The sequence below is a fragment of the Vipera ursinii genome (assembly GCF_947247035.1).
Source record: "Vipera ursinii genome assembly, chromosome: 1".
In the NCBI taxonomy this organism is placed as follows: Eukaryota; Metazoa; Chordata; class Lepidosauria; order Squamata; family Viperidae; genus Vipera; species Vipera ursinii.
In genome coordinates this window covers 85,131,560-85,150,932 of record NC_139512.1, presented here as the reverse complement: position 1 = coordinate 85,150,932, position 19,373 = coordinate 85,131,560, and the positions used below count along the sequence as shown (strand labels likewise).

At 35.4% G+C, this 19,373-nt stretch overlaps 1 protein-coding gene across 5 annotated transcripts in view; it reads right to left on the bottom strand.

Annotated features, from left to right (window-relative positions):
• SHANK2 (SH3 and multiple ankyrin repeat domains 2) overlaps positions 1-19,373 on the bottom strand; it is a 394,189-nt gene that overhangs the window by 50,837 nt on the left and 323,979 nt on the right. For 4 of the 5 annotated variants that reach the window (XM_083374122.1, XM_083374125.1, XM_083374124.1 and 1 more), the window contains 2 exons: positions 4,930-5,065; positions 2,928-3,008 (listed from right to left, as the gene is read on the bottom strand). In XM_083374122.1, the coding sequence (XP_083230248.1) occupies positions 2,928-3,008; positions 4,930-5,065 (217 nt within the window). The remainder of the gene's footprint in view (positions 1-2,927; positions 3,009-4,929; positions 5,066-19,373) is intronic. The other variant, XM_083374126.1, reaches the window with a different exon arrangement.

The following is a 19,373-nucleotide window of genomic DNA, read 5'->3' as shown; positions in this document are numbered from 1 at the left end:
GGATTGTATGTTGCATGTATACATTCAAATTCTTTACTGCAGATAAGTAATCCAGACTACATTTTAGTGCTATCAGATCTGGGTTACAAAAATGTACAGAACCATTAAGTAGCAGCAAAGAAATGCGGAAATGTTTAACTCATTCCATTTTTAAAAATATCTGGTAGTTCTAATGTATTTAGCGCTATTGGCAGATGCACATGAACAGTGTACATTTTGTGTATTCTTCTACAGCTCAATAAGAAGTACCTAAATTCCATACTGTAAAGTGCCTACATATCAATAAAACTTTCTCACTTGCAATTAGTTGAATTTGAAGTGGATAAGTAGTTTTAATGATATGTGGGAAACAACTTGGGAGATGAGAACAAAGAAAAGTTGTCTAGAGATGGTCAAATAAGAAACAGCATAGCCTGCAGCTAGATAATGGGTGAGGCAAGAAGTTTAGAAGATACCCTCCTTATTTCTTGGGTTATAAAGAGAATGGAAATTGGTGAGAGAATTGTAAGATTTTAAGACTTGCAAGTTTCTGTTAATGTAGTTTTACAGGAAAGTAGAGTTAGCTTATCAGCTCATATTTCCTGTCTGGTCTACCTGGTAAGGCTGACAGTACCTTTATTCACTTCAAACCTGTGCACTTCTACTGAATTTTGAATAAAACAAAACTAGATTTAAAACTAGAAACAATAAGACAAGATTTTATCACACTGAAGCATCTTTTGTATATAAAGACCGTTCTTTTATATGACAATGGTTATTTTTGTATTGCTTTATCTTAAGAAAAGTATTCAATGCTAGATTTTTCAAAAAATAATATGTAACAAAAAAAATCTTAAAAGTCTTAGTTGACTTTATATAGGAAAAATAAGTTGATTTGAATCAGACTGATCCATTTGAAGTAGCAATAAGTGCAGTGGTTAGAGTTACCTTTATAAATCTTCACATTCTATACTACTTAGTCTTTGAAAAACAATGAACTATTTTCCTCAATCCAGTTTGCATCTTTATATTAAACTCATTTTATCCTCCCAGAAAGCCTCAAAATACTATAGATAGATCATCTACAATGATCCATATTGAAGAATATTGGAAGATTTCAACATATAGCAAAACAGGGAGAGGGGATTGCTATAGATTGTACAAATTTGATGGAAAACAATGTATGAAGAAAGTATAGGGATGGCGAGTGGCATTCACAGAAGGTACAAACAAGCAAGCTGATGGGAGTTACATCACAGTTCAGTCTAGTGTTTAAGGCACCAGGAAAGAAAGGGGGAGATTGTGAGTTCTAATCCTCCCTTAGGCATGAAAGCCGACTGGGTGACTTTGGGTCAGTCACACATTCTCAGCCCAATTCCCCTCACAGGATCGTTGTTGTGGGGAAAATAGGAGGAGGAAGTTGTCTTGGATATGTTCGCCACCTTGAGTTATTTGTAAAAATAATAAAAATGCTGGATGCAAATAAATAATTAAAATAAAATGATCATAATGAATGAAAAGAGGGTATGCTATGTTACCAACTCTTGAGAAGGATAATTAAACAATATTCTCAATAATCAGGAACCTTGATGTTGACAAAATTAAAACACATCAACACTAGCACGTACATAGAGATTCCCTTATTTTCCTCAAATAGGTTAAAAAATCCAGATCCAAAACTAAATTAAAAACCAATAATATTTTTTCCCTTTTGTAGCATAAGAATGGTGCTTCTGTGAAGAAAATGTTAATAAATTTTATAGTAAAGAAAATAAATTCATAGAAAATGTTGTACACCTAGTAGTTTTATATTTGACAAATCCCTGAAATATTTTCAATTGAACTTTTTAGTTTTGTTTGAATATAATTAAATACAAAAAGCTTTTTTTAATACAGAGATTTACATATAACTTCTTTATAATTAATTGTGATGATTAAAAACTGCACCTGTTTTATTTATGTATGTTCATATTAAAAGATTATGTTATTTTTTCCAAGTATTTGGCTGGTAAGAGAGATCAAGACTTTCAAACTGTGAGTTGAGTGGCATATTAATTTAATAAATAAAATAAATAAGATTATGAAGGAGGTTATTAGGAATCAACCAACTTCTCAATAACTTTCATTGTATTTCATAATTAGGATAACTAAATCAATTACCATGCAATTATTAAAAACTGGAAAATACTTTTTCTTGTTAATACAAATTCCTCAAAAGTTTAGCAATAAATAAGCAGTTATGATTGGTTCAGATCCAGAAAAATAATGATAGAAAGTGTGCAGATGCTGCATTTCTGGAAGGATCCTTTCCTTTACTTAATGGATTTTCTTTCTTTGTCAGTTATTAAACGATCAGCAGAGGGGGAAAGGCTACAAAAAAAAAAACCCTCATAAAGCAATTTCCCTTTTTCTACCTTACAAGCAAATAAATGTATCTGTCAGAGATGATAACATTGATAATTTCCTGTTAAATTTGTGCATAAATGGGCTTTGAACTGCTGATAGAGGGGATCTCAGAGCAGAAATCTGTTTCTATCCACTAATTGCAGAGAACCCCAACGGGAGCAAAAGGTACAGGTTTTTTTGGTCAGCTTTTTAAAACAAGCACTAACAGCTTACCTTTATCCACTAATGAGAGGCCACAGAAATTTAAAATAAAACAATATTAGATGAACTGATTAATCAAAAATACAATAAAATAAACTACAGTTTTATTTAATGTTAAATCAATGAAGCACGTAAAGGATAAATACATTCTCTTGCAGAGCTGGAAACAAGGTAGGATTTTTCATGCTCATCATGCAAACATGGAGCCTCCAGAAATGCAACATTCCTATGTAATCATTGCAAACCAATGTTCGGTACAAGGTGCAGTTCACTTTCAAACGGTATAACATTGGCTTTACATCTCCATTATTGCAGCATGCTCTTTAAAAACACTTTCTTACCAAGCTCTTCAAGCTCTGAGGTCATTGACTTAGACCGCAAGGTCAGTGCAGTGGTTGGAGCCCGTTTTGGAGGTGGTGGGGCTTTGCATTAAACAGAAGGATATAGATAATAAGTAAAAACATTTCAGAATACATTGTTCAGATTCAATCCAAAATTACATTACTATTTAAATGATAATTAAATTGCTTGCCCCAGTGCCCAAAAGATAAAGTTGTCTGATCTCTACCAATACTTATGAGATGCATACAGAAATCTTCACAGGTAGAAATATAACACATGGATACTAATTTTGCTCAATGAAAGATCTCTTAGATACAACAGTGTTCGAAACAAGAGTATTACTTTCTGGCTATACAAAAACTGTATGGTACTTGAGTTTTTAAACAATACATTTGCTATGTTGAAGTCACAGTTGTATACTATTCTAGAATCATGAGATAAAAATGCATAAATGAATCATCATAAGCATAGCATGCTGAGGGCAAAATTGGGTTATCATAAGAAGGTTTTGCTATGTTATTGAAGCTCACATATATAAAACTGGAAATTATATGGAAAAATAAAGAGATTTATGAATCATGTACTTTCATTCCTCCATTTAATCCTGCTCCAAAAAGTAGATAGTGAACTATAATTCTGATCAGGTATATTTGTAACATAAATACAGATCAATAAATTATAAACCACATTGAAAAGGGAACAAATAACTAAAAGGCACTAACCAACATTCAATGGCCAAAATGCATGGCAGTTGGCTGCAGGATTTCCTTATACAAATTACTGTCACCACTAACTTTGAGAACTGAAAATGGAAAAGTCTTAGAAAAGCAGGCAAAGTGCCAACACCTAGGCAAAAAATAATATAAATTAATATGGAGATGCTGTTGTTTTTAATACTGCTATCTCCATAATCAATTAATAAACAACATTGGAAGACAGCACTACATAAGAACTCCAACTTTATTCTAGCATGAAACATGTCATTTCCAGTTCATTCTTCATATTATTTTATGATTATCTCTATTACTACATACAATTATATCATACTTTCATTAAATAGAAACTCCCAATAATCAATTTTTGATTTATTACCAGGATTAGTTATTCTTGATAAATGTATGTGCATGATTTAAAACATGTTGAGTTACTGATTGGAGACATAAAACCATAAAAGCAAATGCCATATAAAGATGGTAACATGCATGTGTATTTCACAGCAATGGGACAGTTGCAAGTTAGATGTATTAATAAGAAAAAGACATCAAAAATACATAGTGCCTTTATTTACCATAAAATAATTGTTTTAATATGGTTATTATTGATTAAAAATCTGAATATATAAAAATTAAAAGTATATTTCATGATTGAATCAATCAATCACAATTTTCCAGGTCAGAAACATCTTGAAGGATTGTGATTTATTATTTATAACAAATCAAATAGCTAACAATTATCCCTCTTTCATGATCCCTAGAAAATATGCTACCACATTTTGCCCAACAATAGGAATGGCCATTAACGTAGAGAATCATGTACATGAAAATAGATTAGCACATGCTTTTGACAGATTATAGCAAAACCTAATTGGATTCAGACATAAATGTATAACTCTCCTTTATCTCTCAGAAAGATACTTAGTGCTGGAATTACTTCCTTGTGGAACAATTTCATAGCAACCCTGGCAATGTGTGTAAATTGTTTCATTCATGTAGAATGTAACAGCACATTGCAGGAGGATAATAATCAATTATAAAATTAGTCTCCTCCACCCAATTATTTCACATACGAATACAGAGGCACTTCAGGAGCACCGATAGCACCAGAAGTCCCAGTGTCCATACCATTGGAAACTTATCTTAAAAGAATCCTTGCATTTTTGAATGTGGACATTCATTCTTTTCCTTTAGTTAACAATTACCTGAATATCAGAAAATGGAATGGCATACCAGATTCTTTTATGAAGAAGCACCTGAAACAATTAAAATAATGAAAAGACAGTACCTTTCTTTCTGGCTGTGTCATCTGGATCTAGATTTCTGGTTACTGTGACAACTTTAAGAACTAAGTGATTGCCTCCTTGCCGGATCATGTTCACCACCTGCCTGTGGCCAACCTTGACTACATTTTCACTGTTAACCTGTAGAGAAAAAAGAATGGGATGGAATTAAAGTGAACAAAATAATTCACATCAAATTGATAAGGAAAAAGACTGTTTTGATTTTTTGTGAATTCTCATATAAATTAATCCAATCCTTGACTAATGCAAGAATCAAAACTTATTATGCGACTTGTCCTCTCGTATGGTATTATGGTTTGGTATGCTGGTCTGACAGCCATGGACAGGAAAGTATTACAGAGGGTGGTGAGCACAGCACAAGACATTGTGGGCTGTCCCCTGACACCACTGGATGACATCGCCAGGGCTCGCTGCCTTGGAAGAGTGAGGAAAATTCTCAGGATGACTCACACCCTGGACGGTATCTCTTTACTCTCCTACCATCGGGTAGGAGATATAGGAGTATAGCCAGCCGTACTAACAGGGTGAAGAACAGCTTTTATCCATGGGCTGTTAGGCTTTTGAATGGGAAATAATTTAATATAATATAATATAAACTTAATAATATAAACTTTATGCATAATTGACTTGCGAGGCCGGTACATTGTGCAATTAGCTCACAGGGTGTAATAAGATGGAGAGTTTGTGTCACTGTAAGTTGGGGGTGGGGGCACGAAGGGAGGCTCAGCCAATCTCAATGTATACATGGTTGTACTTTGACAATAAAGGTTCATTCATTCATTCTTGTCAAATTGTCCTATGAAATTATCATTTCAAAATTATTCTGAGAAGAAAGATATGCTAAAATACATCTGTGAGGAATACACTGAATTGAAAAAGTAAAGGACAAGAAAAAGCATACACACAAATGTTTCATCTAAAAGAACTTTTCTTTTTTAAAAATCATATTAATATTCTGTGTTAATCCCGGTTAATTTAATTGTGCAATGAGGAAGCTGACTGGTGGGATGCAGGGAGGGGGTCAACAATTAATGTCCAATCTTATTCCGTTTTATCACAAAAAGAGAGATTCAACTCCTTCTATCGACAATAGCATCCATTTGTCCCACAGGCAATGTGGGCCTGACGCTGAGCTATAATATATCAAATGTTCATAATTACAGGTAACTGTGGAGTAAGGAGCTGGAGTACGAAATAAACAAAAATCAATCAAACATTCTGACATCTGTAAATCACATCATACAATAATTTATGATTATTTTAACAGAATAGTACTTGCTGTATAAGAGACACCTTTGCATATTTTCTGGAATTTACTGACTTTGAATTTGCTGGATTCATTTAATGGTTGGAAATATGGGCCTCAAAATATAACATTAATTTAAATGATGTGGCTTTATGTATAGCAGTTTCCTTCCTAACACAAATTTTATATATTGATTTTGGTCTGGAAGACTCATTGGTTTTTAAAGATATTTAAAGTTCTCTGACTTACATGCCAAGCAAGAAGGAAATTAACTGAAGGCCAACAGAAATATTTTTATGAAAAAAAGATATTATATTATTGGAAGAATACCTATTCTCCATCCCTTACACCGTGGTGTCATTTTATATTTGAATACAGGTAGTCCTTGCTTAACAACTATTTATTCATCAAACTTCAAAGTTGCAGCAGTGCTGAATGAATGATAGTTGCAGCCAGTCCTCAAATTTATGGCCGTTGTACTGCCCTGTGGTCATATGATCAAACTTCTGGTGCTTGGTAGCTTGCAACTACCTTGGCCAGCCGTTCTTCATCAACAGTAGGAGGAAGAAGCTGGTGAAGGTCAGCTGGGGGTGACAAGTATAGGCAACAGAGTACAGGTGGCTAAAAGGGAAGGAATTAGAGGGAGGGATACGTGAGGGAGTTGAAGTGGGGAGCATGATAGGATAGAGAAAGTATGAGGTCTTCACCTAACAACTGCAACTGGGATGACCACAACTGCTGTTGCTAAGTGGTGTGGTCACTGTTGGCTAAGCAATCAGGGCCAGCAGTTGCAGGAGTATTGGAAGAAAAGTTGTGTACCCATTGCAAATTTACAAAGATTGAAAACAAAGAAATAATTATCTGCTATTACAAATCAAATTCAACAAGAAAAGTATATTTGAAAAGAATGAAGCAGTTTTTTGATGGAAAGATCATCATCCAGAATCAGAAGAACAGGTGTTCCCCAACTTACAACCACAACTGGGTCAATAATTTTGGTCATAAGTCATTGCAGTCATTAACAATGGTGGGGGGAGTTGCCTTGCTCAATGATTGCAATCCCAGCCTTCCCACTTGCAGTTGCTAAGTGACCACAGAAGTAGGGAAAGAACTCTGTGCCACTGGAGGGCAAGTGGCTCCTCTCTGTGTACAGAAGGGAATTCTTGTGCTGGGCCAGAGAAACTTCTTCTGTATGGAGGGATACCAGCACATTGGGCTTGAGAATGGAAGTTTGGATTCAGAAGAGTTTGGACTGATTACAAGAAGGCATTCAACTCTGTTCCACATAATCTGGATAATCAAGTGCCTAGAAATTATAGGAGTCACTAGACACATCAGAAACTTTGTGCAAAGATCAATGGCATAACTGAAGACCTAGTCTATCAATGGTGATAGACTGGGAGAGGTTAATATCAAGAGTGAGGATAAGGCTATCAAGTATCAAAATATCTGTCATGCTATCCCACCTCCTTTACCTCTAGACAGTCTGAAGCTGAATGGAAATATACTATATGAAAGAATCATTGCTCAACACTATCCATATATACAGCCAAGATATTGCAATGAAATTTGGACTGGACAAATGTGCTACCATCACCACCAAGGAGAAAAATGGTGAACACCGAAGGAATCAAAATGCCTTAGGGAAATAGCATCAAGAGTCTGGATGAAATCACTACCAATTCCTGGACATCCTTCAAGCTGCCAACATCAAGCACACTGAAGAAAAGGTTAGAATTGAATACTTCATGAGAGTGAAGATGATCTTAAAATCCAAACTCAGTGGTGGAAATACCATCAAGGCAATTAACACCTGGGAAATTTCAATCACTAGATACAGACCTGGAACTGGACTCAAGCAGAACTAAAAATCCCGGATAAGAAGACCAGATAAATGATAATGAATCATGAGGCACACAACAATGCTGATAGACTCCATTTACCAAAGAATATATGTGGGTGTGGCATGTTGGAAGTATACCAGACTGTTAAAAATGAAAAAAGGCATTGGAAGAATATCTAAAGGACAGTGAAAAAGATGCACTAAAGCTAGTATACCATGAAGGTTCACTGAATACCAAAGAAACTCCTTGCCATTAGCCTATAAGAAAGACAGATTGAAGAATAAAAAAGTCATGCCAAGACAAAGTATTATATAATAAATAAATAAATAAATAAATAAATAAATAAATAAATAAATAAATAAATAAATAAGCAAGCAAGCAAGCAAGCAAGCAAGCAGGCAAGCAGGCAAAGCAGATAACAGTAGGACCTGGCAACGACTAATAGCAGAAAAGTTGAAGACTTTTGAGGGACTAATTCTGTCTGTACAAAACCAAGCCTTCAGAACAAATGCATAAAAAGCCAAAATTGAGACAAGGGCAGACAAGTAAATGCCACCTTTGAAAAGAAGCTGAAGAAACAGTGGACCACCTAGTCAGCTTCTGCAAGAAAAACTCACATACTGATTACAAACAACAGCATGGCCAAATAACACAATGGCGCATTGGAATATCTGCAAGAAATACCAATTGCCTACAAGCAAGAACTAGTAGGATCACAAAATAGACAAAGTGATAGAAAATAACAAAGTTAAAGTGCTCTGGGACTGTAGAATTCAAGCAGACAAGCAGTGCCACATGATACCCTAGACTTAACAATTGTTCATAAGAAAGACAAAAAAGTCTTGATATTGAATGTTGCAGTGTCTGGAGATAGCAAAATAGAAGAGAAAGAACTGGAGAAAATCACAAAATATTAAGATCTGCAAAGAAAATGGTAAAAGAAAGCAAATATTGTACTAATAGTAATAGATATTTTGTGTGTAGGCTTAAGCTACAGAAGAATCTTGACAGAATTGAACATTGGGCGCTATCTAACAAAATGAAATTCAGTAGTGAAAAAAGTAAGGTTCTACATTTAGGCAAGAAAAACCTCAAACGCACAGGTAAAATATAGGTGGTACATTGTTCAATAGTAGTAATTGTGAGAGGGATCTCAGAGTCCTACTGGACAATCACCTAAATATGAGCCAGCAGTGTGCTGCAACTGCCCCAAAACCCAACACAGTGCTAGGCTGCATTAACAGAGAGATAGAATCAAGATCATGTGAAGTATTAATACTACTTTATAATGCCTTGATAAGGCCACACTTGGAATACTGCATTCAGTTTTGGTCACCAGATGTAAAAAAGATGTTGAGCCTCTAGAAAGAGTACAGAGAAGCAATGGATGGAAACTAATCAAGGAGAGAAGCAACCTAGAACTAAGGAGAAGCTTCCTGACAATTAGAACAATTAATCAGTGGAACAACCTGCCTCCAGAAGTTGTGAATGCTCCAAAACTAGAAGTTTTAAAGAAGAAACTGGACAACCATTTGTCTGAAATGGTATAGAGTTTGCTGCCTGAGCAAAGGGTTGGACTAGAAGACCTCAAAGGTCCCTTCCAACTCTACTATTATATTATAATTATTATTATAATCCCAGAACAACAGAAGCACCACCTGAATTCCATTAGCACTGACAAAATCATTACCAGTCAATTGCAAAAGACAGCTTTACTTGGAAAAGCTTACAATCTGCAACAATACATTCACCACCATCAAACAACATATACTTATCCCAGGTCCTTGGGAAGGACTTGGTTAAGTGGATATAGGTGGATATGCATAAAAATGCTAAATCCATTATATAAATGTCTTGCTAACTGTGCAATCAACTACAATAACACATTTTTAAATCTTTCCTGGTAGCTTTGCCTTCCCTTCCTGTTGCCTCCTTTCTCTTCCTTTTCCAACAGACAGCAAAATGGCTGTTGCTGGGGAGGGAGTGGGGATTGCGAGACTGGCTGGGAAATTGTCACAGAATGTTGAAAATGAGGATCATGTGATTAAAGCAACAACCCAGCAGGGCAGCAGCAGACAGAACACTAAAACAACCACAATTTTCCCACATTTCATTTCGTTGGGAGTCATGAAATCCTGACTTTGGATGCATTCTGTCCATTTGAGGGACAAATTGTTTTCCTATGATGTACCATTTTATCCAGTTGAAGGTAATGACAACAAGAGTTTTAATAGTATATACTGTACACTAGATAGGTGATCTGATTTTTAGATAGATACACTTAACTATTCATCCTGGTCGAAGATTTTTATTAGACTGAGCTTGATTTGGTTTTTAAGTGCTAAATCAATAAAAGATCATTTTTTTATATACAGTATTATTTGGAAAAAATATTCAATTTAAAAACAAGTTTCTAGCTCTCAGACTCAAACATGCATAGTTATAATGTTAATTAACAGGCATAACAGAAAATGAACAAACTTCCAACTAAAAAAAACATTTTAACTATGTAACATAAAATGAATATAAAAGGAGAGCTTTTTAGACTTAACCCAAATTTAAAGGCAGAATTGCACTTTTTACATTTTCTGAACATGGAATGCAAACACCTAACTTTGAAGCACAACCTGAGTTTCAACAGCATTCTCTATTGCTTCTGCATATAAGATTTGACCAGAAGAAAAAAAGTTATCAAGAATTTATGGTTTCCATGACTTCAGTTTATACCAGCATTTTCCCAAATTTTGGTCTGTTCTCAGTATTATTCTTCATACTTTGGCTCTCTGTATTACCTCAATTATTTTGATTGTTGAACAAGATTTTTTTTAATTAACCTTGCAATCTTCTTACCATGTTAAGAGTCTCTTGAATTTCTTTGTTGGCAGTACACTGTATAACTTTTGTTTCTTTTGACAGTACACTGTATATTTGTATTTTTTTATTTTTTTTTATTTTAATTCTATTTATATCCCGCCCTTCTCCGAAGACTCAGGGCGGCTTACAAGCTTGTTTTATTTAGTCAAGATGGAAGGTATTTACATTCTTAATAAGGTAGCTTGTCTGTCTGTCTGCCCTTCCAGCTGTCCATCCTTGAAAGATCATTCTTTCTTCTTGAGGAAAACATTACAAAATCCACTAATCCTTAAACTGCTGTTTTATTATTTAATCTGCTTGATCAACAAAAAATAGAACCATGGAGGTTAGGTATCTGAAATAAATTATTCTAATTACCACTACTATTCAAGTACCTGATCAAACAATGCAGGTAGTCTATGTTTAGTGACCACAATTGGCATTTCTGTCATTAAATGAAGTAGTCACTAAGTGGGGAATCACATGACTTCCGTTTTCCCATTCCCCTGCCTTTTGGAAAGCTCACTCCAGTGACAGAATAGCTGGCTCAAAACTGTGCCACACCTTCAGTTTTTGTTGGCCTCTTAATGGTTTTACTTTAGCTTCTCTTTCCGTCCACTCCTCTGCCCTTCAGAATGTTCACTAGGATAATTAGCAAGAAGGAAATTAATGATTATTTTTGCATTCATTGGAAAGGAAAGGATTATAAGAGAGTGAGCAGGCATACAATGGAGAATACACATGTAAAAGGAAACATCGGGTGGCACTGTCAGCCTTGAGCATGCTACACAAACAGTCTGGTGTATTTCCCCAAAGGCAAAGATGACTTGTACAACATGGTGTTGAAAGAAATTGCTGACACTATTTCAGGAAAATGATCCAAAACTTTAAAAATGCTTGAAAAATGGAGGAGAAAATGGACTAGAAAATCAGAGCCCAAAAAATGCTGCCGACACCTTTGCACCAATTTTATTGAAGATTATATTATATAGATAAAACTAGTGCAATCTATGAAATATAAAATATATAAAAAAGGAAAAAGTTCCCTCAAAGCCCTAATATCTGCTTTCTTATACTCTGTCTCTTCTCTCTGAATTGTTGGAGTCTTTAAAAATCCCTTTTGTAATTCCACTATAAAATGGAATATTCGTTTTGTAATATCCACATCATGGTTCATATTCTCACTGTCTCTTCTCACAAAATCTTTGACAGCTTCAACAAGTTCCTTTTGTAAATCCATTGAAGAGAAGTTATTCACAACACTTTTCTGAAATATTTCTGCATCTTTTAAAATTATTAAGTAATTACTCATTATTTCATTTGTAGATCATTGAACTATGGTGCTGGAGAAGACTCCTGCGAGTCCCTTGGACTGCAAGGTGATCAAATCAGTCAGTCCTAGAGGAGATCAACCCTGACTGCTCTTTAGAAGGTCAGATCCTGAATTTGAAACTCAAATACTTTGGCCATCTAATGAGAAGGAAGAACTCACTGGAAAGAGCCTAATGCTGGGAAAGGTTGAGGGCAAGAGAAGGGGACAACAGAGAATGAGGTGGCTGGATGGAGTCACTGAAGCAGTAGGTGTGAGCTTAAAGGGAGTTCAAAAGATGGTAGAGGACAGGAAGGCCTGGAGGAACATTGTCCATGGGGTTGCGAGGGGTCGGACACAACTTCGCAACTAACAACAACAAGATCATTATTTCCTATAAAGTATCATTTTTAAATCCACATTCAAATTAATTTCAATTGTATTCAATGGGACTTGTTCCTCTTCAGCAACACCTTCTCATTTTTCCATAATAGTAGGTACCTTTATTATTTCCTGAGCACATTCATCATAGATCTCTCTTAAAGAAACCATTGATGCATTTATTTCTTCTAATGCACTCTAGTGTCTAATCTTCAAGTTGTCTTAATAGTTGTTCCCAAATATAAACATGATTTCCCACAAGAAATATTACTTTAATTAACTTCAAAGTCTCAAATCAAGTTCATTTGACCTTTTAAATCTTTTAAACCTTTCTAAAACCAACATTAATCATCCTTTTGCTATGTTATTCCAAAAATATTTTAAAACAACACTTTAAACTTATAATCAGCATGTCAATAGTCTAGTCTGATCTTGGAACACTTTTAAAAAGTTTCTACAGTAAGTCTTTTAGATAAATGCCTTAGAGCAAGAGTACCTAACCCCAGGTCCATGGACCGGTACCAGTCTGCAGCATGCCAGCAAGCGGGCCACACAAATAAGCAAAGCTCCAACCTCAGGATCCAGGCAGTATTCCAAACCAAACACACCCTGGTTCATGGAAAAATCCTTCTCCATGGCACTGGTCTCTGGTGCTCAAAAGGTTGGGGACCTCTGCCTTAGAGTTATGTTGTAACATGACAAAGTTGCTGTAGTTTTGCTTATTTTCCCATTTGGTTTTATTTGTTATAATAAGAACAGGAAAAATAAAGTAGAAAACAGCCTTCTAGCTACATAGTTTACAATATAGAAATACTGATCTGTACTTAATTCTTTTGTCCTATGAAAAGGACACATATAAACCCAATGTTGTATATTGCCATATAGATATAAAAAAACCCTGAATCCCACTTTAAATCTGTCTGTGGTTATACTACATGATAGCTGTAAGACTGCGTGGTCACACATAAAAGGAACACTCAGGTGGGTGTGAAGGACTCTTTATTGAAGTCAAGACTCGCAAGCTTACAAGGGGTTTACCTGGCGTGCTTTTATACCTGCCCAGGTGAATGCCAACCAATAACTTCAAACCTGGGCTTCCCGCCAGTGCAGGTAGCCAATCGTTTTAAACCCTGGCTTCCCGCCAGGTCTGTCTATAGCCCAGGGCTGTCAAACCTGTTTAAACCAGGCTTTCCCGCCAAATGCGGTTATAGCCTGGAGCTGTCCAGCCCCGCGCCTCCTGCTGTGCTGACAGTTCTTGTATGCTGGAACTGCATACACTACAATAGCAAAGCATTTTTTAAAAAACATGGCAGAGATCATTATAAATGCAGTTAACAACTGAAACTACTGTATGTCAGCTACTTAGACAAGATATTAATTGCTGTGGCATAAAAATAATGGCAGCAGATGGCTGCAACCCCTTGCAGCTTAGGCAATGATACTCTTAGTCAACTAATGAAACAAGGAATTTGGGGAAGCCTGTGAAAAATATTGCAAAACATTGCCATTAAACTTCCACACATTTTTATTTCCAACAGAGTAACTTATTAACAGTGATTTTTTGGATATGGATCATATACAGATTCATAGTCACCAAATGAAGTCCTTTCACTTTACCTACCTCTACATAGAAAAGTAATTTAACACTAATAAAAACTAAAATTAATCACATTTGCTTTACCAAATTGGATTGCTTGATAGAATTCCCCAATTTTTAAATTCTATATGACATACAGCTAAGGATTTCCTAATTAATAAACACTTCTGCAAAACAGTATTTTTGCAGAACCACATGGACAAAATCATTCATTTGGATCCTCTGTTACTCTCAGATATTTTCAAAGTTTCTTCTTCTATGTCACCTGCCACCACAGTTATTATCTTCTCACTTCCAACATTCTCCTTTATTTGATTCTCCATTCCTACTTCTTTCTTTTTCTCTATTTCTATGTTATTTTCCTTTTCTACATTTCATCACTTTCTCATCTGTTACCTACAAATGTCCATTTGATTTCTTTCATTTCTGATTCCATCACAATTCTTCCTTAGCCTATCTTCAAACATTCCTGCATTACTTCATTCATTCAAAACTTTTTTTTGGGGGGGTGGTATTAAAAAAAACTGTAGTGGAGCTGAAGGGATGAAGTTGTTAGGCCAAAGGTCCCCAACCTTTTGGGCACCAGGGACCAGTTTTTCCATGGACTGGAGGGTGCATAGTTTTGTGTGCTACCTTCATCCCCTGGATGGGGCTTTGCTTGTTTGTGCGAACCAGTTGCTGGTATGCTGCGGCCCAGTACTGGTCCATGGACCAGAGGACCCCTGTGTTGGGCAAACAAAAAATTTCTTGGAATAATCTATTTCTTGGAATAATCTATTTTGCTATTCTATACAAACCATACTCAGGAAAACTCAATAGTTCAAATATTATAATTACATAACTGTACAAAATTTTAAAGATCTTATTTAAGCAACTCTTGATATGTGTATTTTTATTATACACTGTCCCTATACAATAAAAATTCTTGAATTTTTTTATTTTTAGTTTAAATTGCATAGGTAAAGGAAGGAAAAGTTACTAAACAGAGGTATTAATTTATTAAACAGATTTATATGGCTACCAAAATCACAAATGGTGACTTCAGGTGGGATACAACATTACAAATTAACAATATAAATTAACATATAATTAACAATATAAAACCCCCAGAAACCCTAGTCCTCATGGTGGCAACAAAGATAATCTCAAAAATCTTATTTCTGAGGTAGTTTTATTTCTTCTATAGGTCAGCAGAATAACAGAAGTAAGTCATTGTGTCTTTTGAAGTGAATTATTTTCATTTTGCCCAACATTTAACATTTTACTCCTGTCTTTAAACAGTGATTTAGTAAAGCCTAGAACTCCCCCCCTTGGCCACCAGTCTCAGAAAAGGAGATACAGTCCATCATTAAAAGCTTAAAGAGCAATAAAGCCCCAGGTGAGGATTTTTTACCAGCAGAATTATTCAAGAAATTTCCCTATTGGTGGGGCCTGTATTAGCAGGTCTTTTTACACACATAAATAACACCTTCTGTATACCAGATGGGTGGAAGATGGCAATAGTTGTCCACATATATAAAAAAGGTAATAAAAAGGATCCTAGTAATTACAGTCCCATCAGCCTGATTGACATTGTAGCAAAAATATGCTGTATGCTAGGTACCTTTTGAACAGACTTGAAATCTGGATAAAGGAAAACAATATCCTCACAGAAGAACAAGCAGGTTTTAGACAAAACAGAACTACTATTGATAACTGCTTGTCTTGAACCATCTAATTGCCAAATAAGAGGAGACCCGTTTGCTGCTTTCATAGACCTTACAGCAGCATTTGATATGGTAAATAGAGAAGTACTATGGAGTAAATTGACATCTCTTAAAATAGAACCCAGACTCCTGGCTTTGATTAAAGCCCTTTACACAAGTAATAATGGGGCTCTGACTAACAGGATTCACACAAATAAAGGGATACGGCAAGGGTGTATCCTGGCCCCATTATTATTTAGTTTATACATCAATGACTTGCCAGGGTTAATGAAGGATACTATGGTACACATGCCGATGATCCTAAATACTTACTGTAACAGCTTGCTTTATGCTGATGATATGATTTTATTATCATACTCACAAGTAGGATTATGTAGGCTATTAAGAAGATTCAGCTCTTATTGCCAGGATAACTCCCTAATCATTAGCAAATCTAAATAAAAAATAATGGTGTTTGGAAGACAACATCAGGGACATAAGTGGCAATTAGATGGTGAACCAATTGAACAGGTTAACACCTTTGTATATTTGGTCATAACTTTTTCCAAGACTGGATCTTGGGCCTGCCATCATCAATGAAGTACATTTAGAGCAAAAGCCCGTTTGAATTTACTGCTCAAACTAAAGAACCATAGTTACCCAGGGTCCCTAGCCCCATTAATTAAGGTTTATAAGGCTAAGGTTACCACAATGCTCTTGTATGGAGCAGAAATTTGGGGTCTTTACTCAACCACAGTCCTAGAACAAACACAGTCCCAGCATTTGAAATGTATTTTGGGTGTAGATCCAAGAACATCTGCTGCAGCAGTTAGAGCTGAATTGGGAATTCATACAATTCATGCATTATGTAAAATTAGAGCTTATAACTACTGGTGCAAAGTTAATGAAATGGAGACTAATAGACTTCCCAAGTTATGCCTACTAGAGCAAATAAAACTACAATCACAAATCTCCTGGATCACCAAACTAACAAATTTTATAAGAAGCTGTGGCCTTCCTGTCTCTTGCATAATAGAAGAACAATCCAAAAAAAGAGTTGCCCAAAAAATTAAGGATATAGAAGCTCAAACTGATATAGCTATCCTTAGTAAGGTGGGTAACTTGAAATGGCTGAGTAAATACAAACATACTTTTCAAGTAGACAGTTATTTGAAGTTACAACTGCCAAAGCATCTTAGGGAGATATTTACGTGAGCAAAATTCGAACAGCTTGACACAATGGTCAGATATGGGAGATTTCATGCTATACCCTACAACGAGCATCTCTGCATTTCTGGAGGGACAGAGGTAGAAGACCTGGCTCACATCCTATTTGACTATTGCCTGAATAAGAGGGTGAGAGACAGGTATCTTGGTCTATATACCAAACAAATGACCCATTGAGATCCCCATATCAAAATAACTTACCTAATGTCCATCCAGAACTTGAAAATAACATTTGGCGCAGCACAGTACTTAAACAAAATGGTTTGGTTGAGATCTGCATAATGTGGGACTGATTGGGGTAGATTGCAAGGGCGACTCCAAAATATAATTTTATCATATTTTATCTATACCTTAAATTATTGTACACTATTACAATTTCACTTTAGATTGTATTTTATTCCCATTTCATTTTAAATCGTATTTTATTCTAATTCCATTTTAAATTGTATTTTATCAAATTCCATTTTAAATTGCTTTTATCAAATTTTAGTAACAATTTGTTGCTGGAACTTTGCACTTTGATATGGCCCAAGGGCTAATCAATAAAGACTTATGATTAACATTTTTACTTGCATGACACAAGTTTTAAAAATAGAACAATTATGCTGCAATATTATGAAATCTGTCCCCTTGGAACTACAAAAACAATTCTTAATTCCACATACAATTTCTATTCTATTGCTGGTATTTCTAAGCTATGGTATATTCTGCTCAAATATAAGGTAGCAGTCTGATTTCAAAAAATAAATTAAAAACACAAGAAAACAAAACCCTCAATGGGCTCAGCATGTATACATGACAAGTTGGAAAAATCTTGCTAAGGCAAATATGGGTTATATCATGAAGTACTATGCCACTTCCAAAATCTTGCCAAGAAAACTGTGGGGACTAATCTAGGCAGTTGCCAGGAATCCCTTGAAGGCACGAAAAACAAAAACAAATCAACCATATAGAATTCTAATATTCTTGTTTTTTTGTCTAGAGACAGGAATCTTACATGTATTGCCCCCTTTTTTTGAGGAAGACTTCCTAGATATATGATCAACTGATTTTTCTAATATATACTGATATTAAATAATAATAATGTGTGTGTGTGTGTGTGTGTGTGTGTGTGTGTGTGTGTGTTAAAAATCATGCAAGAGGAGAGGGAAGTATGGGAGAATCCAAAGAAAGGGTCAGATTATTGATAATTGTATTTAGTTTAGAGGAGGGGTTGGCTGTTTTGAGAATTGATACTAAATTATTTAGCAATTAGGAATCATCTTTTCCCTAAGTAAGGCCAGCATTGGCTTTTAATTAAATGTTTTTCTAGTATATGGATAGTTCTTTAAAAAGTACAAAAAATCATTAAAGAAAACAGATGGTTGCAGTGATATTACATATTACATCAAGATCTTTTGGTTAGCATGTTTTATATTTTCATACAACTTGCTTCCTTATTCTAATCTGTGAGCGTCTGTGTTCCATTGGCAGTCCTATTTTAACTCACAAGTTAGAACCAGAGCTTGTCAAGCAAAGATTACTTCTGCAGCCATAGGAATATGCAACATTGAAGCTTATTTGAGGAGACATACTCAAAACTTAATAATAATAATAATAATAATAATAATAATAATAATAATAATAATAATAATAATAATAATAATAATAATAATAATAATAAATAAGTTGGAAGGGACCTTGGAGGTCATCTAGTCCAACCCCCTGCTAAGGCAGGAAACCCTATACCATTTCAGACAAATGGCTCTCCAGTCTCTTCTTAAAAACTTCCAGTGTTGGAGCATTCACCACTTCTGGAGGCAGGTTGTTCCACTGGTTAGTTGTTCTAACTGTCAGGAAGTTTCTCCTTAGTTCTAGTTTGCTTCTCTCCTTGACTAGTTTCCATCCGTTGCTTCTTGCCCTGCTTTCAGGTGCTTTGGAGAATAGCTTGGCTCCCTCTTCTTTGTGGCAGCCCCTGAGATATTGGAACACTGCTATCATGTCACCCCTCACCCTTCTCTTCATTAAACTACACATACCCAATTCCAGCAACCGTTCCCTATATGTTTTAGCCTCCAGTCCCCCAATCATCTTTGTTGCTCTTCTCTGTACTCTTTCTAGAGTCTCAACATCTTTTTTACATCGTGGTGACCAAAACTGGATGCAGTATTCCAGGTGTGGCCTTACCAAGGCATTGTAAAGTGGCATAAGTACTTCACGTGATCTTGATTCTATTCCTCTGTTAACGCAGCCTAGCACTGTGTTGGCTTTTTTGGCAGCTGCAGCACACTGCTGGCTCATATTTAA